The sequence below is a fragment of the Ylistrum balloti genome, unplaced genomic scaffold (genome assembly GCF_031769215.1).
Source record: "Ylistrum balloti isolate Yb309-2 unplaced genomic scaffold, AGI_CSIRO_Ybal_v1 Utg370138, whole genome shotgun sequence".
Classification (NCBI taxonomy): domain Eukaryota; kingdom Metazoa; phylum Mollusca; class Bivalvia; order Pectinida; family Pectinidae; genus Ylistrum; species Ylistrum balloti.
The window spans coordinates 335497-357594 of NW_026782146.1; the positions used below are offsets into that span (position 1 = coordinate 335497).

At 43.2% G+C, this 22098-nt stretch overlaps 1 protein-coding gene across 1 annotated transcript in view; it reads left to right on the forward strand.

Annotated features, from left to right (window-relative positions):
• LOC132550661 (integrin beta-6-like) overlaps positions 1 to 22098 on the forward strand; it is a 52722-nt gene that overhangs the window by 21745 nt on the left and 8879 nt on the right. Inside the window, exons 12-17 of the mRNA XM_060214752.1 lie at positions 470 to 549; positions 4166 to 4220; positions 7757 to 7918; positions 11625 to 11755; positions 11957 to 12105; positions 16601 to 16701. Coding sequence (XP_060070735.1) covers positions 470 to 549; positions 4166 to 4220; positions 7757 to 7918; positions 11625 to 11755; positions 11957 to 12105; positions 16601 to 16701 — 678 coding nt within the window. The remainder of the gene's footprint in view (positions 1 to 469; positions 550 to 4165; positions 4221 to 7756; positions 7919 to 11624; positions 11756 to 11956; positions 12106 to 16600; positions 16702 to 22098) is intronic.

A 22098-nucleotide genomic window follows, 5' to 3' on the forward strand; every position in this document is an offset into this window, starting at 1 on the left:
TACAGGGTAGGTCTGTCTCACACAGGACACATACAGGGTAGGTCTGTCTCACACAGGACACATACAGGGTAGGTCTGTCTCACACAGGACACATACAGGGTAGGTCTGTCTCACACAGGACACATACAGGGTAGGTCTGTCTCACACAGGACACATACAGGGTAGGTCTGTCTCACACAGGACACATACAGGGTAGGTCTGTCTCACACAGGACACATACAGGGTAGGTCTGTCTCACACAGGACACATACAGGGTAGGTCTGTCTCACACAGGACACATACAGGGTAGGTCTGTCTCACACAGGACACATACAGGGTAGGTCTGTCTCACACAGGACACATACAGGGTAGGTCTGTCTCATACAGGACACATACAGGGTAGGTCTGTTTTCTATAGAATACATAAATGGTAGATCAGCATCACACAACAGAAAACATGTTTCTAAGATCTGTACACTCTTGTTTTCAGGCCATCAGAGAGAATGTCAAGATTCTGGTTGAGAAGAAAGATGACATTAGATATTTTCTGAGGTCAAACTGTGGGTCAGGGTAAGTTATGTTAGAAAATGTTAGCTTTAAGGGCTTGGAGCAGAATTGTTATGCTTCATATTATCGCAGATTAAATGTCCAACATCCTACAGATTCATTTCACACATAATAGTTATTAAATGAGGGTGCTAAAATCTGATTGGTCGATTGCTAACCTTCTTTCCAGAAAAAAAAGTCTTCAGTGATGATGTTAGGCTATAACCCCTGACAGCCATTGTCAGTCATTCATGTGTAAACAATCCTTGTTATCACTACCAGGGTATTTCTTGAGAAATGCCTGAGGGATATTTTCCAAACTCCATATGTCAGTTCTTGTTGGTCTCTACTTGTGTCAGTCAAATGTTGAGTTGGATCAGGGAAAAAACATGGTCGACTGGAAGTCATTTTGGAAATGTATGTTCCTCGAAAATTTTCACATGCCTTTGCTTGCATTAAAATTAGGATAATGAAACATAGTGCATACATTCTTCATACAACGAGGATGTGCAGTGTACCTAATTCAGGACCCACAACCCCTTAATTACCGAGTTATTGCACTTTGTTAAGATTTCTTGTACCGAGCATAAGTTTGCTTTCATTTAAGCTAGGATAATCAAACTTTGTGTACTGTGGATTCATTTTATTTCGTGGGGGTCCAATTTTCGTTGTTTTCGTGGATGAGCAAATCCACGAATTTAAAAACACAACGAAATATGAACTACTTACTAAAGTAATTTTGAAATTTGACCAAGTAATCTTTGCCGACACCGGAAACGTCCACCGGTAATGACAGAAGCCCCGTAATTAGTCGGGAGTCGGGTAGTCTGAGGCTCGACATGGATACGCTAAATTGGTGTCAACGATATATAATTATATATTATTAAACATAACAAAGGGTAAGTACCCATTGTGATGCTAAGTATGATGGGATCGCAGTCGTTAGCGACACTGTGGACACTAGGCTTGATCGGACCATCCTGTCGATTGAAGATTGGATCCGTATTTCTATCCGACTACAGGTTCACAATAATTATTAATAATGCAGATCTTGTTTACACACCTGTTTACACACATGGTCCAATTGATACGCGTGGTGTTTTCATATGACTGCGGTACACCGACTGATCAGCGCACAATGTTTATCCACTGAAAACAATTGTTTCTGATAATTACCGATTGATTACACGCCAGGTTATATACTGATTTGTTGTTTGATATTAATGCGAGACCAGCGTTATAAAAACACAGGACGCCATCTTGAAAAAAAACGTTCTTTTATTCTTGTCATCAGTGTTAATTCCTGTGAACATAGCCTTAATACAAACAGAAAAAATTTCGACTGGAAGCAAAAAGAGAAAATTCTAACGTTTTTATTTTTTTCCCACAGAATAAAAAATCCACGAATTTATGAGTCCACGAAACTGTCTAATTTGTAGAAACAACGAAAATTGAACCCAACGAAAATAAATGAATCCACAGTATATATTGATCAAACAGAAACAAGGTACAATGGACCAATGTGGGGGCATGCCACCCATAATTACAAAGTTAATTATCTTTGATAAAATTTCTTATAGATAACATACCACCCAGTGATTTAAATAAGGTAATAAAGCTTGGATACATTGGTCTTACATAGAGACTGTACAGTGTATCAGATTCACTGTCTGAAACCCCTTATTACAGAATTATTGTCCCTTTGTGAAATTTTGTGTCCAATCAAGTCCGTTTTGGGGAGCCTTCATCAGTTTCTTGTTAGGGTTGAAAATTGTCATTGCTATTTCTTAAGAAGTACTGGAAGAATATATCTGAAACCTGATGTGTCAGTTCCCCTAGGACCTGATGTGTCTGTTCCCCTAGTACCTGATGTTTCAGTTCCCCTAGTACCTGATGTGTCAGTTCCCCTAGGACCTGATGTGTCAGTTCCCCTAGGACCTGATGTGTCAGTTTCCCTAGGACCTGATGTGTCAGTTCCCCTAGGACCTGATGTTTCAGTTCCCCTAGTACCTGATGGGTCAGTTCCCCTAGTACCTGATGTGTCAGTTCCCCTAGGACCTGATGTGTCCGTTCCCCTAGGACCTGATGTATCCGTTCCCCAAGGACCTGATGTGTCAGTCTCCCTAGGATCTGATGTGTCAGTTCCCCTAGGACCTGATGTGTCTGTTTCCCTAGGACCTGATGTGTCAGTTCCCCTAGGACCTGATGTTTCAGTTCCCCTAGTACCTGATGTGTCAGTTCCCCTAGTACCTGATGTGTCAGTTCCCCTAGGACCTGATGTGTCTGTTCCCCTAGGACCTGATGTATCCGTTCCCCTAGGACCTGATGTGTCAGTTCCCCTAGGACCTGATGTGTCATTTCCTCTAGGATCTGATGTCAGTTCCCCTAGGACCTGATGTGTCAGTTCCCCTAGGACCTGATGTGTCAGTTTCCCTAGGACCTGATGTGTCAGTTCCCTTAGGACCTGATGTGTCTGTTCCCCTAGGACCTGATGTGTCATTTCCCCTAGGACCTGATGTGTCAGTTTCCCTAGGACCTGATGTGTCAGTTTCCCTAGGACCTGATGTGTCATTTCCCTTAGGACTTGATATGTCAGTTTCCCTAGGACCTGATGTGTCTGTTTCCCTAGGACCTGATGTATCATTTCCTCTAGGACCTGATGTGTCATTTCCCCTAGGACCTGATGTGTCAGTTTCCCTAGGACCTGATGTGTCAGTTTCCCTAGGACCTGATGTGTCAGTTTCCCTAGGACCTGATGTGTCATTTCCCTTAGGACTTGATATGTCAGTTTCCCTAGGACCTGATGTGTCTGATTTGTCAGTTCCCCTAGGACCTGATGTGTCAGTTTCCCTAGGACTTGATGTGTCAGTTCCCCTTGGCCCTCAGTTGTGGCCTTTTATTTTTGTGTTGGATAAGGGAAACAAAATGACTGACAGGTAGCCATCTTGGATTTGGCAGTTGAATATGTTTTCACATTTACTGAAGAAGATCTGGAGGGATATTTCTAAAACTTCATTTGTAAGTTTCCTATGATCTCAATTGTACCAATTTAAATTTCAGGTCGACCAGGGAAACAAAAATGGCCGACAGACAGCCATTTTGAATATTGACAGTTGAATTTATTATCATTTATTACATTTCATAAACTTGATGTGTCAGTCTCTTGTTTTGCCCTTTCGATTATGAAAACAAAATTGCTGACAGGCCACCATCTTGTATTGTGACAATGAAAGTTTGTTATTGCAAATTCCTGAAGTACTGGATGGATCTTTCTTAAAATTTCATTCTTAGGTTATTCTGGATTGTGCCGTATTTATTTTGAGACTGATAAAAAAAAGGCTCACATGCAACCATGTTTGATTTGACTATTAAAATATAAACATTGCTATTTCTTAATAGGGATTTTCAAATTATATATAAAAGGGAAAACAGAAGAAAGTGAAAAGAAAGTAAAATATCCAACTTTTGAAGAGCAAATAAAGGTTAGACCAAAGTGAAACCAAGATCAATCTGATGTTGCTTAAATTGATCTTAAAGGACCTTAGGCCTTTTATATCAGTCGTCAGCTCAAGATTGTCACGATACCTTTGTTTTATTCTATTATGTACTCCTTACAAATGATGTTTCTTCCTTGTTTTAGGGCTGACATCTTACAGAAGCAGAGCCAATGTGACAGGGTTGGAGTAGAAAAACCGGTAAGTTATTTCAAACTTCAGTAATAGGTCTGGGACAGAAGCCAGATTGAGATGTGACAAGTTAGGTGTAGAAAATTATCTCAGGTCTCAGTGTCAGGTCTGGGACAGAAGCCAGACTGAAATGTGACAAAGCTGGTGTAGGAAGTTATCTCAGGTCTCAGTGTCAGGTCTGGGACAGAAGCCAGACTGAGATGTGACAAGTTAGGTGTAGGAAATTATCTCAGGTCTCAGTGTCAGGTCTGGGACAGAAGCCAGACTGAGATGTGACAAGTTAGGTGTAGGAAATTATCTCAGGTCTCAGTGTCAGGTCTGGGACAGAAGCCAGACTGAGATGTGACAAGTTAGGTGTAGGAAATTATCTCAGGTCTCAGTGTCAGGTCTGGGACAGAAGCCAGACTGAGATGTGACAAAGCAGGTGTGAGAAGGTATCTCAGGTCTCAGTGTCAGGTCTGGGACAGAAGCCAGACTGAGATGTGACAAGTTAGGTGTAGGAAATTATCTCAGGTCTCAGTGTCAGGTCTGGGACAGAAGCCAGACTGAGATGTGACAAAGCTGGTGTGAGAAGTTATCTCAGGTCTCAGTGTCAGGTCTGGGACAGAAGCCAGACTGAGATGTGACAAGTTAGGTGTAGGAAATTATCTCAGGTCTCAGTGTCAGGTCTGGGACAGAAGCCAGACTGAGATGTGACAAAGCTGGTGTGAGAAGTTATCTCAGGTCTCAGTGTCAGGTCTGGGACAGAAGCCAGACTGAGATGTGACAAGTTAGGTGTAGGAAATTATCTCAGGTCTCAGTGTCAGGTCTGGGACAGAAGCCAGACTGAGATGTGACAAGTTAGGTGTAGGAAATTATCTCAGGTCTCAGTGTCAGGTCTGGGACAGAAGCCAGACTGAGATGTGACAAAGCAGGTGTGAGAAGGTATCTCAGGTCTCAGTGTCAGGTCTGGGACAGAAGCCAGACTGAGATGTGACAAGTTAGGTGTAGGAAATTATCTCAGGTCTCAGTGTCAGGTCTGGGACAGAAGCCAGACTGAGATGTGACAAAGCTGGTGTGAGAAGTTATCTCAGGTCTCAGTGTCAGGTCTGGGACAGAAGCCAGACTGAGATGTGACAAAGCTGGTGTGAGAAGTTATCTCAGGTCTCAGTGTCAGGTCTGGGACAGAAGCCAGACTGAGATGTGACAAGTTAGGTGTAGGAAATTATCTCAGGTCTCAGTGTCAGGTCTGGGACAGAAGCCAGACTGAGATGTGACAAGTTAGGTGTAGGAAATTATCTCAGGTCTCAGTGTCAGGTCTGGGACAGAAGCCAGACTGAGATGTGACAAAGCTGGTGTGAGAAGGTATCTCAGGTCTCAGTGTCAGGTCTGGGACAGAAGCCAGACTGAGATGTGACAAGTTAGGTGTAGGAAATTATCTCAGGTCTCAGTGTCAGGTCTGGGACAGAAGCCAGACTGAGATGTGACAAAGCTGGTGTATGAAGTTATCTCAGGTCTCAGTGTCAGGTCTGGGACAGAAGCCAGACTGAGATGTGACAAGTTAGGTGTAGGAAATTATCTCAGGTCTCAGTGTCAGGTCTGGGACAGAAGCCAGACTGAGATGTGACAAAGCTCAGGTGTGAGACTGAGATGTGACAAAGCTGGTGTGAGAAGTTATCTCAGGTCTCAGTGTCAGGTCTGGGACAGAAGCCAGACTGAGATGTGACAAGTTAGGTGTAGGAAATTATCTTAGGTCTCAGTGTCAGGTCTGGGACAGAAGCCAGACTGAGATGTGACAAAGCTGATGTAGGAAGTTATCTCAGGTCTCAGTGTCAGGTCTGGGACAGAAGCCAGACTGAGATGTGACAAGTTAGGTTTAGGAAGCTATCTCAGGTCTCAGTGTCAGGTCTGGGACAAAAGCCAGACTGAGATTTGACAAGTTAGGTGTAGGAAGTTATCTCAGGTCTCAGTGTCAGGTCTGGAACAGAAGCCAGACTGAGATGTGACAAAGCTGGTGTATGAAGTTATCTCAGGTCTCAGTGTCAGGTCTGGGACAGAAGCCAAACTGAGATTTGACAAAGCTGGTGTAGGAAGTTATCTCAGGTCTCAGTGTCAGGTCTGGAACAGAAGCCAGACTAAAATGTGACAAAGCTGGTGTAGGAAGTTATCTCAGGTCTCAGTGTCAGGTCTGGGACAGAACCCAGACTGAAATATGACAAAGCTGGTGTAGGAAGTTATCTCAGGTCTCAGTGTCAGGTCTGGGTCAGAAGCCAGACTGAGATGTGACAAGTTAGGTGTTGGAAGTTATCTCAGGTCTCAGTGTCAGGTCTGGGACAGAAGCCAGACTGAGATGTGACAAGTTAGGTGTAGGAAATTATCTCAGGTCTCAGTGTCAGGTCTGGGACAGAAGCCAGACTGAGATGTGACAAAGCTGGTGTGAGAAGGTATCTCAGGTCTCAGTGTCAGGTCTGGGACAGAAGCCAGACTGAGATGTGACAAGTTAGGTGTAGGAAATTATCTCAGGTCTCAGTGTCAGGTCTGGGACAGAAGCCAGACTGAGATGTGACAAAGCTGGTGTATGAAGTTATCTCAGGTCTCAGTGTCAGGTCTGGGACAGAAGCCAGACTGAGATGTGACAAGTTAGGTGTAAGAAATTATCTCAGGTCTCAGTGTCAGGTCTGGGACAGAAGCCAGACTGAGATGTGACAAAGCTGGTGTAGGAAGTTATCTCAGGTCTCAGTGTCAGGTCTGGGACAGAAGCCAGACTGAGATGTGACAAAGCTGGTGTGAGAAGTTATCTCAGGTCTCAGTGTCAGGTCTGGGACAGAAGCCAGACTGAGATGTGACAAGTTAGGTGTAGGAAATTATCTTAGGTCTCAGTGTCAGGTCTGGGACAGAAGCCAGACTGAGATGTGACAAAGCTGATGTAGGAAGTTATCTCAGGTCTCAGTGTCAGGTCTGGGACAGAAGCCAGACTGAGATGTGACAAGTTAGGTTTAGGAAGCTATCTCAGGTCTCAGTGTCAGGTCTGGGACAAAAGCCAGACTGAGATTTGACAAGTTAGGTGTAGGAAGTTATCTCAGGTCTCAGTGTCAGGTCTGGAACAGAAGCCAGACTGAGATGTGACAAAGCTGGTGTATGAAGTTATCTCAGGTCTCAGTGTCAGGTCTGGGACAGAAGCCAAACTGAGATTTGACAAAGCTGGTGTAGGAAGTTATCTCAGGTCTCAGTGTCAGGTCTGGAACAGAAGCCAGACTAAAATGTGACAAAGCTGGTGTAGGAAGTTATCTCAGGTCTCAGTGTCAGGTCTGGGACAGAAGCCAGACTGAAATATGACAAAGCTGGTGTAGGAAGTTATCTCAGGTCTCAGTGTCAGGTCTGGGTCAGAAGCCAGACTGAGATGTGACAAGTTAGGTGTTGGAAGTTATCTCAGGTCTCAGTGTCAGGTCTGGGACAGAAGCTACTTAACAAACCAGGTTGAGAAGTCAAGGTTATAGTTGATAACAGGAAGTCCTATGCTAGTAGTGTTTACATATATAACTTTAACATCTCTGCCTGTCTTTCAGATAAGGTTTGAGATGAATATGCAGTATAAAGGCACAGAATGTCCTAACGACCCCGAAAAATGGAAGGATACTTTCAAAATCAACCCAGAAGGTCTGAAGGCTGAACTAAATGTGGATGTAGCCTATAACTGCCAATGTGATTGTCAGCTTCCAGGCGTAGCGGTTAGTATATCTTTATCAGATGATGTAGGAGGAAGGAGGGCTGGGGCAGGAGACTGACACACTGTCAGCTTCCAGGCGTAGCGGTTAGTATGTCTTTATCACATGATGTAGGAGGAAGGAGGGCTGGGGCAGGACACTGACACTGTCAGCTTCCAGGCGTAGCAGTTAGTACTGTAAATATTCGCGTATAGTGCGCACTTTTTTAAGCTGAAACTGTCGTGTCAAAAAGGGGGTGCGCACTATACGCAGGTACATGCCATTCCTGGGGTTATCATTCCCGAGTTCTGCATCTGCCATATTGGATTACCTCCCTTCACATAGTTATATGTAAAAGTCGTCGGTCTTTTGGAGATAAAAACAACAAAAAAATAAAATAAATTTTGAATGTTTTAATCATCTGCCATTCACGCTAGCATCTAATTTTTTTTCGTTTCCCGTCGGTCTTACTATTGGTCAAGGCTATAGTAGTGTCTGAATTTCTGCCTCATTTTGATGATGTATCCGTGGAATTTAATGAATCCGGAAGTTTTTAGGAGATTGTCGTTCTGTTCATAAATCGGACAGCCCATCCCACCGATGCCCAAAGTTGGTGACCCCATGACCTCTCTTGATCTGCATGGCCCGCACGCGCAGTTCTGTTGTACTGGCAGCGATGCCGGGATATCGGCGATCGCATACAAAGTTGAACAGCTCTCTCTCTCTCCATCTCGCGGTGTTTCGCTGTCACACCTATGTCAGCCCTTCTGGTCAGTGGTTGGGACTTTAGACGGTCTTTTCTTTCTTCCGTGCCTTGATATTTCACTCTGGAATGTCGAAGTGGCGACCGGCGGCACGAAACTCCAGTCTCTCTGCGTATTCAAATGGCGTTCGCAGTTTCCCCATGTCGAAGTCGGTGTAAAAAATCTATCATTAAATACCTTCGGATACCGCGGTGGGTACAGATACCATGAAAGATCATGCCTATACTGAACAAACCACCTGCTTTTATGGGGACAAGGTAGGATTGAAAATGTTCAGACAGTTAAAACAATATCGTTTTCTGACCAATAGTACGCGTTCAGCCAAAGCCGGGTGTCATCAGTCTCCTCATACTCAACGTGTTAACTATCATTAACCGTTCATTATACAATCAGCCAAGCCTTTCATGCTTGTTAGGTCACCTGGGTAAATTTGTTTACTTAAGGTAATTACAAGTGTTAGGGTCACGCTCATTGTGGTTTCCTAATTATCAATGGATCAGACCACATCAAATGTTTCGTCGCAGTGACCAGTCAATTAATTATTCTGTAGATTTTTTTTTTTTAAATCTGATCTCCAAAAAGTACCTGCGCACTATACACGAGTGCGCACTATACGCGAATATTTACGGTATGTCTTTATCACATGATGTAGGAGGAAGGAGGGCTGGGGCAGGAGACTGACACGGTCAGCTTCCAGGCGTAGCGGTTAGTATATCTTTATCAGATGATGTAGGAGGAAGGAGGGCTGGGGCAGGACACTGACACACTGTCAGCTTCCAGGCGTAGCAGTTGGTATGTCTTTATCAGATGATGTAGGTATGTCTTTATCAGATGATGTAGGAGGAAGGAGGGCTGGGGCAGGAGACTGACACGGTCAGCTTCCAGGCGTAGCGGTTAGTATGTCTTTATCAGATGATGTAGGAGGAAGGAGGGCTGGGGCAGGAGACTGACACAGCTCAAAGCTGTGAAAGGAAAGAAGGGAAGGGACATGGATGGAGACAGGGACAGGAAGAGATCAGGATGGCAGATGGAGGTCTGTGGAAACAGGGACAGGAAGGGATGTAGGGACAGGAAGGGATCAGGATAGGAGATGGAGCTTTGTTGCCCCTATATATATATATATCATATTTGGGTTTTACACCAACAGCTGGGTGTGGGGGATAATGCCTCGCTTTTTGGCTCCTATATATATATATCATATTTGGGTTTTACACCAACAGCTGGGTGTGGGGGATAATGCCTCGCTTTTTGGCTCCTATATATATATCATATTTGGGTTTTACACCAACAGCTGGGTATGGGGATAATTCCTCGCTTTGTGGCTCCTATATATATCATATTTGGGTTTGACACCAACAGCTGGGTGTGGGGGATAATGCCTCGCTTTTTGGCTCCTATATATATATATCATATTTGGGTTTTACACCAACAGCTGGGTGTGGCTCCTATATATATCATTGACACCAACAGCTGGGGGCTCGCTTTTTGGCTCCTTTTATATATATATCATATTTGGGTTTTACACCAACAGCTGGGTATGGGGATAATTCCTCGCTTTGTGGCTCCTATATATATCATATTTGGGTTTGACACCAACAGCTGGGTATGGGGGATAATGCCTCGCTTTGTGGCTCCTATATATATCATATTTGGGTTTGACACCAACAGCTGGGTATGGGGATAATGCCTCGCTTTGTGGCTCCTATATATATCATATTTGGGTTTGACACCAACAGCTGGGTATGGGGATAATGCCTCGCTTTGTGGCTCCTATATATATCATATTTGGGTTTGACACCAACAGCTGGGTATGGGGGATAATGCCTCGCTTTGTGGCTCCTATATATATCATATTTGGGTTTGACACCAACAGCTGGGTATGGGGATAATGCCTCGCTTTGTGGCTCCTATATATATCATATTTGGGTTTGACACCAACAGCTGGGTATGGGGGATAATGCCTCGCTTTGTGGCTCCTATATATATCATATTTGGGTTTGACACCAACAGCTGGGTATGGGGATAATGCCTCGCTTTGTGGCTCCTATATATATCATATTTGGGTTTGACACCAACAGCTGGGTATGGGGATAATGCCTCGCTTTGTGGCTCCTATATATATCATATTTGGGTTTGACACCAACAGCTGGGTATGGGGGATAATGCCTCGCTTTTTGGCTCCTATATATATATCATATTTGGGTTTTACACCAACAGCTGGGTATGGGGATAATGCCTCGCTTTGTGGCTCCTATATATATCATATTTGGGTTTGACACCAACAGCTGGGTATGGGGATAATGCCTCGCTTTGTGGCTCCTATATATATCATATTTGGGTTTGATATATGGGGGATAATGCCTCGCTTTGTGGCTCCTATATATATCATATTTGGGTTTGACACCAACAGCTGGGTGTGGGGGATAATGCCTCGCTTTGTGGCTCCTATATATATCATATTTGGGTTTGACACCAACAGCTGGGTGTGGGGGATAATGCCTCGCTTTGTGGCTCCTATATATATCATATTTGGGTTTGACACCAACAGCTGGGTGTGGGGGATAATGCCTCGCTTTGTATTTCCTTGTTTATCTGTAATCTATAAATGTGGTCAGTTCTCTTACATTACATACATCAGTGTTAGTATGCTCCACACTGGTCAATTGTCTGGTGACGGCAACCATGTAGTCATGGAAACATCACACTCTAACCTTCTACTGGTTGTGTTATAAGATGAAGGTGACCGTGTAGTCATGGAAACGTCATACTCTAACCTTCTACTGGTTGTGTTATAAGATGAAGGTGACCATGTAGTCAACAAAACATCACACTCTTACCTTCTACTGGTTGTGTTACCATGTTACCATGAAACATCAATAAAATTCTTGATTTTAGGTGACAACTTATAAGGCAGATCCACTAAAATATACCGAAATAATACTTGAAAATGTGTTATGGTTTTACAGGAGCAGAATAGTAGCAAGTGTAATGGATTTGGGACATTCGAGTGTGGGGTGTGTACATGCTATGAAGGCTGGTCTGGAGATAACTGTTCATGTGACGAACGACAGACTGACATAGAGGCATGCTCACCCAGGTATACACATGGATCATATCATCTTATACAAAATGTTTTGTTTCCTTTCAATTCACCAACTTGTAGAACTAGATGTTGTTACATGTAGCTTTATATGTACACTAAATGTTGACCTGTTTTCTTCAATGTTAAATCATCACATATAGCTCACAAGGAATTTTAATGATATATATCTGTTACACGCAAATCTTTTTTACAAAGTGGTGGAAACACAACACTAGACACAAGAATCTGTAGTGGGCGTGGGGGATGTGTCTGTGGGCAGTGCCAGTGTGATCAACCAGAATACAGTGGAGATTTCTGTGAGTGTAACAGGAAAAAGTGTGGCGATCTAAGCAACCCTTGTTCAGGTAATCACCTACAGACATAATGTGCAGACACCTACAGACATAATGTACAGACACCTACAGACATAATGTACAGACATAATGTACAGACACCTACAGACATAATGTGCAGACACCTACAGACATAATGTACAGACATAATGTACAGACACCTACAGACATAATGTACAGACACCTACAGACATAATGTACAGACACCTACAGACAAAATGTACAGGCAGCTACAGACATAATGTACAGACACCTACAGACATAATGTACAGACACCTACAGACATAATGTACAGACACCTGCAGACATAATGTACAGACATAATGTACAGACACCTACAGACATTATGTACACACACCTACAGACATAATGTACAGACACCTACAGACATTATGTACACACACCTACAGACATAATGTACAGACAGCTACAGACATAATGCACAGACACTTACAGACATAATGTACAGACACCTACAGACATAATGTACAGACAGCTACAGACATAATGTACAGATATAATATACAGACATAATGTACAGACACCTACAGACATAATGTACAGACAGCTTCAGACATAATGTACAGACACCTACAGACATAATGTACAGATGCCTACAGACATAATGTACAGACACCTACAGACATAATGTACAGACACCTACAGACATAATGTACAGACACCTACAGACATAATGTACAGACGCCTACAGACATAATGTACAGACATAATGTACAGACACCTACAGACATAATGTACAGACAGCTTCAGACATAATGTTCAGACATAATGTACAGACAGCTTCAGACATAATGTACAGACACCTACAGACATAATGTACAGATGCCTACAGACATAATGTACAGACACCTACAGACATAATGTACAGACACCTACAGACATAATGTACAGACACCTACAGACATAATGTACAGACACCTACAGACATAATGTACAGACATAATGTACAGACACCTACAGACATAATGTACAGACACCTACAGACATAATGTACAGACACCTACAGACATAATGTACAGACGCCTACAGACATAATGTACAGATATAATATACAGACATAATGTACAGACACCTACAGACATAATGTACAGACACCTACAGACATAATGTACAGACACCTACAGACATAATGTACAGACACCTACAGACATAATGTACAGACGCCTACAGACATAATGTACAGACATAATGTACAGACATAATGTACAGACACATACAGACATAATGTACAGACACATACAGACATAATGTACAGACGCCTACAGACATAATGTACAGACATAATGTACAGACACCTACAGATATAATGTACAGACACCTACAGACATAATGTACAGACACCTACAGACATAATGTACAGACACCTACAGACAAAATATACAGGCAGCTACAGACATAATGTACAGACACCTACAGACATAATGTACAGACGCCTACAGACATAATGTACAGACATAATGTACAAACGCCTACAGACATAATGTACAGACACCTACAGACATAATGTGACACCTACAGACATAATGTACAGACACCTACAGACATAATGTATAGAAATCTTCTTACTTAATTTACATAATGTACAGACATAATGTACAGACACCTACAGACATAATGTACAGACAGCTTCAGACATAATGTACAGACACCTACAGACATAATGTACAGATGCCTACAGACATAATGTACAGACACAATGTACAGACACCTACAGATATAAGGTACAGACACCTACAGACATAATGTACAGACACCTACAGACATTATGTACACACACCTACAAACATAATGTACAGACACCTACAGACATAATGTACAGACACCTACAGAAATAATATACAGACATAATGTACAGACACCTACAGACATAATGTACAGACACCTACAGACATAATGCACAGACACCTACAGACATTATGTACAGACACCTACAGACATAATGTACAGACGCCTACAGACATAATGTACAGACATAATGTACAGACACCTACAGACATAATGTACAGACACCTACAGACATAATGTACAGACACCTACAGACATAATGTACAGACACCTACAGACATAATGTACAGACACCTACAGACATAATGTACAGTACAGACACTACAGACATAATGTACAGACACCTACAGACATAATGACACCTACAGATGTACACACACCTACAGACATAATGTACAGACACCTACAGACATAATGTACAGACAGCTTCAGACATAATGTACAGACACCTACAGACATAATGTACAGATCCCTACAGACATAATGTACAGACACAATGTACAGACACCTACAGACATTATGTACAGACACCTTCAGACATAATGTACAGACGCCTACAGACATAATGTACAGACACATACAGACATAATGTACACACTCCTACAGACATCATGTACAGACACCTACAGACATAATGCACAGACACCTACAGACATTATGTACAGACACCTACAGACATAATGTACAGACACCTACAGACATAATGTACAGACACCTACAGACATAATGTACAGACATAATGTACAGACACCTACAGACATAATGTACAGACGCCTACAGACATAATGTACAGACAAAATGTACAGGCAGCTACAGACATAATGTACAGACACCTACAGACATAATGTACAGACGCCTACAGACATAATGTACAGACACCTACAGACATAATGTACAGATGCCTACATGTACATAATGTACAGACATAATGTACAGACACCTACAGACATAATGTACAGACACCTACAGACATAATGTACAGACAGAATGCAGACAGACACCTACAGACATAATGTACAGACACCTACAGACATAATGTACAGACACCTACAGACATAATGTACAGACATAATGTACAGACACCTACAGACATAATGTACAGACATAATGTACAGACACCTACAGACATAATGTACAGACACCTACAGACATAATGTACAGACACCTACAGACATAATGTACAGACACCTACAGACATAATGTACAGACACCTACAGACATAATGTACAGACACCTACAGACATAATGTACAGACACCTACAGACATAATGTACAGACGCCTACAGACATAATGTACAGACATAATGTACAGACACCTACAGACATAATGTACAGACATCTACAGACATAATGTACAGATATAATATACAGACATAATGTACAGACACCTACAGACATAATGTACAGATGCCTACAGACATAATGTACAGACACAATGTACAGACACCTACAGATATAATGTACAGACACCTACAGACATAATGTACAGACACCTACAGACAAAATGTACAGGCAGCTACAGACATAATGTACAGACATAATTTACAGACACATACAGACATATTGTACAGACACCTACAGACATAATGTACAGACACCTACAGACATAATGTACAGACACCTACAGACATAATGTACAGACATAATGTACAGACACATACAGACATAATGTACAGACACATACAGACATAATGTACAGACGCCTACAGACATAATGTACAGACACCTACAGACATAATGTACAGACAGAATGACAGGTACAGACAGACACCTACAGATACAGACATAATGTACAGACACCTACAGACATAATGTACAGACACCTACAGACATAATGTACAGACACCTACAGACATAATGTACAGACACCTACAGACATAATGTACAGACGCCTACAGACATAATGTACAGACATAATGTACAGACACCTACAGACATAATGTACAGACACCTACAGACATAATGTACAGACACCTACAGACATAATGTACAGACACCTACAGACATAATGTACAGACGCCTACAGACATAATGTACAGACATAATGTACAGACACCTACAGACATAATGTACACACACCTACAGACATAATGTACAGACACCTACAGACATAATGTACAGACATAATGTACAGACACCTACAGACATAATGTACAGACGCCTACAGACATAATGTACAGACATAATGTACAGACACCTACAGACATAATGTACAGACATCTACAGACATAATGTACAGACACCTACAGACATAATGTACAGACACCTACAGACATAATGTACAGACACTACAGACATAATGTACAGACACCTACAGACATAATGTACAGACACCTACAGACAAAATGTACAGGCAGCTACAGACATAATGTACAGACATAATTTACAGACACATACAGACATATTGTACAGACACCTACAGACATAATGTACAGACACCTACAGACATTATGTACACACACCTACAGACATAATGTACAGACACCTACAGACATTATGTACACACACCTACAGACATAATGTACAGACACTTACAGACATAATGTACACACACCTACAAACATAATGTACAGACATATTGTACAGACACCTACAGACATAATCAATATTCATCATCAAAATACCAACACCATAATCAGACTGATGATAAATTGAGAATACTGAAGGAATCATTTTTATTCCTAACTGTGTTTGTTTTCAGGTAATGGTGAATGTGATTGTGAAGAATGTCACTGTAATGAAGGGTTTACAGGGAAGCTGTGTGATTGTACCCTGTCTACCACCAGCTGTGAGTATAATGGGGTAAGTCTACTTATGTCCCCAGTCTACCACCAGCTGTGAGTATAATGAAGTAAGTCTACTTATGTCCCCAGTCTACCACCAGCTGGGAGTATAATGGGGTAAGTCTACATATGTCCCCTGTCTACCACCAGCTGTGAGTATAATGGGGTCCCCTGTCTACCACCAGCTGTGAGTATAATGGGGTTCCCTGTCTACCACCAGCTGTGAGTATAATGGGGTCCCCTGTTTAACACCAACTGTGAGTGTAATGAGGTAAGTCTACACATGTCCCCGGTCTACCACCAGCTGTGAGTATAATGGGGTCCCCTGTCTACCACCAGCTGTGAGTATAATGGGGTTCCCTGTCTACCACCAGCTGTGAGTATAATGGGGTAGACTACACATGTCCCCTGTTTAACACCAACTGTGAGTGTAATGAGGTAAGTCTACACATGTCCCCTGTCTACCACCAGCTGTGAGTATAATGGGGTTCCCTGTGTACCACCAACTGTGAGTATAATGGGGTCAACTGTCTGCCACCAGCTGTGAGTATAATGGGGTTCCCTGTCTACCACCAGCTGTGAGTATAATGGGGTCAACTGTCTACCACCAGCTGTGAGTATAATGGGGTCAACTGTCTACCACCAGCTGTGAGTATAATGGGGTTCCCTGTCTACCACCAGCTGTGAGTATAATGGGGTTCCCTGGGGTTCTGTGAGTATAATGGGGTCAACTGTCTACCACCAGCTGTGAGTATAATGGGGTTCCCTGTCTACCACCAGCTGTGAGTATAATGGGGTTCCCTGTCTACCACCAGCTGTGAGTATAATGGGGTACCCTGTCTACCACCAGCTGTGAGTATAATGGGGTCAACTGTCTGCCACCAGCTGTGAGTATAATGGGGTTCCCTGTCTACCACCAGCTGTGAGTATAATGGGGTCAACTGTCTACCACCAGCTGTGAGTATAATGGGATCCCCTGTCTACCACCAGCTGTGAGTATAATGGGGTCTCCTCTCTACTACCATCTGTGAGTATAATGGGGTCCCCTGTCTACCTCCAGCTGTGAGTATAATGGGGTAAGACTACACATGTCCCCTGTCTGCCACCAGTTGTGAGTATAATGGAGTTCCCTGTCTACCACCATCTGTGAGTATAATGGGGTAAGTCTGAATATGTCCTATGTCTGCCACCAGCTGTGAGTATAATGGGGTTCCCTGTCTACCACCAGCTGTGAGTATAATGGGGTCAACTGTCTACCACCAGCTGTGAGTATAATGGGATCCCCTGTCTACCACCAGCTGTGAGTATAATGGGGTCTCCTCCCTACTACCATCTGTGAGTATAATGGGGTCCCCTGTCTACCTCCAGCTGTGAGTATAATGGGGTAAGACTACACATGTCCCCTGTCTACCACCAGTTGTGAGTATAATGGAGTCCCCTGTCTGCCACCATCTGTGAGTATAATGGGGTAAGTCTGAATATGTCCTCTGTCTACCACCAGCTGTGAGTATAATGGGGTCAACTGTCTGCCACCAGCTGTGAGTATAATGGGGTTCCCTGTCTACCACCAGCTGTGAGTATAATGGGGTCAACTGTCTACCACCAGCTGTGAGTATAATGGGATCCCCTGTCTACCACCAGCTGTGAGTATAATGGGGTCTCCTCTCTACTACCATCTGTGAGTATAATGGGGTCCCCTGTCTACCTCCAGCTGTGAGTATAATGGGGTAAGACTACACATGTCCCCTGTCTACCACCAGTTGTGAGTATAATGGAGTTCCCTGTCTACCACCATCTGTGAGTATAATGGGGTAAGTCTGAATATGTCCTATGTCTGCCACCAGCTGTGAGTATAATGGGGTTCCCTGTCTACCACCAGCTGTGAGTATAATGGGGTCAACTGTCTACCACCAGCTGTGAGTATAATGGGATCCCCTGTCTACCACCAGCTGTGAGTATAATGGGGTCTCCTCCCTACTACCATCTGTGAGTATAATGGGGTCCCCTGTCTACCTCCAGCTGTGAGTATAATGGGGTAAGACTACACATGTCCCCTGTCTACCACCAGTTGTGAGTATAATGGAGTCCCCTGTCTACCACCATCTGTGAGTATAATGGGGTAAGTCTGAATATGTCCTCTGTCTACCACCAGCTGTGAGTATAATGGAGTCCCCTGTCTACCACCAGCTGTGAGTATAATGGAGTCCCCTGTCTACCACCATCTGTGAGTATAATGGGGTAAGTCTACATATGTCCCCTGTCTAACACCAGCTGTGAGTATAATGGAGGCCCCTGTCTACCACCAGCTGTGAGTATAATGGAGTAAGACTACACATGTCCCCTGTCTACCACCAGTTGTGAGTATAATGGAGTCCCCTGTCTACCACCATCTGTGAGTATAATGGGGTAAGTCTGAATATGTCCTCTGTCTACCACCAGCTGTGAGTATAATGGAGTCCCCTGTCTACCACCAGCTGTGAGTATAATGGGGTCCCCTGTCTACCACCAGCTGTGAGTATAATGGGGTTCCCTGTCTACCACCAGCTGTGAGTATAATGGGGTAGACTACACATGTCCCCTGTTTAACACCAACTGTGAGTGTAATGAGGTAAGTCTACACATGTCCCCTGTCTACCACCAGCTGTGAGTATAATGGGGTTCCCTGTGTACCACCAACTGTGAGTATAATGGGGTCAACTGTCTGCCACCAGCTGTGAGTATAATGGGGTTCCCTGTCTACCACCAGCTGTGAGTATAATGGGGTCAACTGTCTACCACCAGCTGTGAGTATAATGGGGTCAACTGTCTACCACCAGCTGTGAGTATAATGGGGTTCCCTGTCTACCACCAGCTGTGAGTATAATGGGGTTCCCTGTCTACCACCAGCTGTGAGTATAATGGGGTCAACTGTCTGCCACCAGCTGTGAGTATAATGGGGTTCCCTGTCTACCACCAGCTGTGAGTATAATGGGGTCTCCTCTCTACTACCATCTGTGAGTATAATGGGGTCCCCTGTCTACCTCCAGCTGTGAGTATAATGGGGTAAGACTACACATGCCCCCTGTCTACCACCAGTTGTGAGTATAATGGAGTTCCCTGTCTACCACCATCTGTGAGTATAATGGGGTAAGTCTGAATATGTCCTATGTCTGCCACCAGCTGTGAGTATAATGGGGTTCCCTGTCTACCACCAGCTGTGAGTATAATGGGGTCAACTGTCTACCACCAGCTGTGAGTATAATGGGATCCCCTGTCTACCACAAGCTGTGAGTATAATGGGGTCTCCTCCCTACTACCATCTGTGAGTATAATGGGGTCCCCTGTCTACCTCCAGCTGTGAGTATAATGGGGTAAGACTACACATGTCCCCTGTCTACCACCAGTTGTGAGTATAATGGAGTCCCCTGTCTACCACCATCTGTGAGTATAATGGGGTAAGTCTGAATATGTCCTCTGTCTACCACCAGCTGTGAGTATAATGGAGTCCCCTGTCTACCACCAGCTGTGAGTATAATGGAGTCCCCTGTCTACCACCATCTGTGAGTAAAATGGGGTAAGTCTACATATGTCCCCTGTCTAACACCAGCTGTGAGTATAATGGAGTCCCCTGTCTACCACCAGCTGTGAGTATAATGGGGTCAACTGTCTGCCACCAGCTGTGAGTATAATGGGGTTCCCTGTCTACCACCAGCTGTGAGTATAATGGGGTCTCCTCTCTACTACCATCTGTGAGTATAATGGGGTCCCCTGTCTACCTCCAGCTGTGAGTATAATGGGGTAAGACTACACATGCCCCCTGTCTACCACCAGTTGTGAGTATAATGGAGTTCCCTGTCTACCACCATCTGTGAGTATAATGGGGTAAGTCTGAATATGTCCTATGTCTGCCACCAGCTGTGAGTATAATGGGGTTCCCTGTCTACCACCAGCTGTGAGTATAATGGGGTCAACTGTCTACCACCAGCTGTGAGTATAATGGGATCCCCTGTCTACCACCAGCTGTGAGTATAATGGGGTCTCCTCTCTACTACCATCTGTGAGTATAATGGGGTCCCCTGTCTACCTCCAGCTGTGAGTATAATGGGGTAAGACTACACATGTCCCCTGTCTACCACCAGTTGTGAGTATAATGGAGTCCCCTGTCTACCACCATCTGTGAGTATAATGGGGTAAGTCTGAATATGTCCTCTGTCTATCACCAGCTGTGAGTATAATGGAGTCCCCTGTCTACCACCAGCTGTGAGTATAATGGAGTCCCCTGTCTACCACCATCTGTGAGTAAAATGGGGTAAGTCTACATATGTCCCCTGTCTAACACCAGCTGTGAGTATAATGGAGTCCCCTGTCTACCACCAGCTGTGAGTATAATGGAGTAAGACTACACATGTCCCCTGTCTACCACAAGCTGTGAGTATAATGGAGTCCCCTGTCTACCACCATCTGTGAGAATAATGGGGCAAGTCTACATATGTCCCCTGTCTACCACCATCTGTGAGTGTAATGGGGTCCCCTGTCTACCACCATCTGTGAGTATAATGAGGTAAGACTACATATGTCCCCCGTCTACCACCAGCTGTGAGTGTAATGAGGTAAGTCTACATATGTCCCCTGTCTACCACAAGCTGTGAGTGTAATGAGGTAAGTCTACATATGTCCCCTGTCTACCACAAGCTGTGAGTATAATGGAGTCCCCTGTCTACTACCATCTGTGAGTATAATGGGGTAAGTCTACATATGTCCCCTGTCTACCACCATCTGTGAGTATAATGAGGTAAGACTACATATGTCCCCTATTTACCACCAGCTGTAAGTATAGGTAAAGTGTCTTGTCTATGGACACAGTCTCAATAGCACAGACTGGTCCATTTCTCAGTTTCCTAACAGAAGGTAATCATAGTACTGAAAGTACTGAGAGGCTAAACGTATTGAAAAATGTTCACAAATAACCGCAAAGCTATATTACTTTCACCATACTCCTACACTTTGGAATTCAAAAATTACTAAAATAAGAGAACCAGAGGCTATTTTTCTTAATTTTAAGCGATTTTATATCTTCTTTAATTCTTATTTCAAATTTGACAACAATAATGTGAACAAATCAAAATAGGTAAAAAAAAATAAAATAAAATAAAATACACACAACCATATATATATCGCCAACAAGCCAAATGATAAATAGCTCTATGATGAAGTTGACTAAATAAAACCTTTGAAATACCCAAGATGTTACAATTACTCTCCTATCAATATGAGGATTTAAACAAATCGAAAGGACTTTATACCTACTTCTTTATTTTGAATATATTGCAAAGTAATAGTCCTTACTTATCATGATTATATTTGTACTTGAGTAAAGTAGATAAGGTGTACACAACATTTCAGATAGATTAAAGTGCACCATAAATTTGCGGGTATA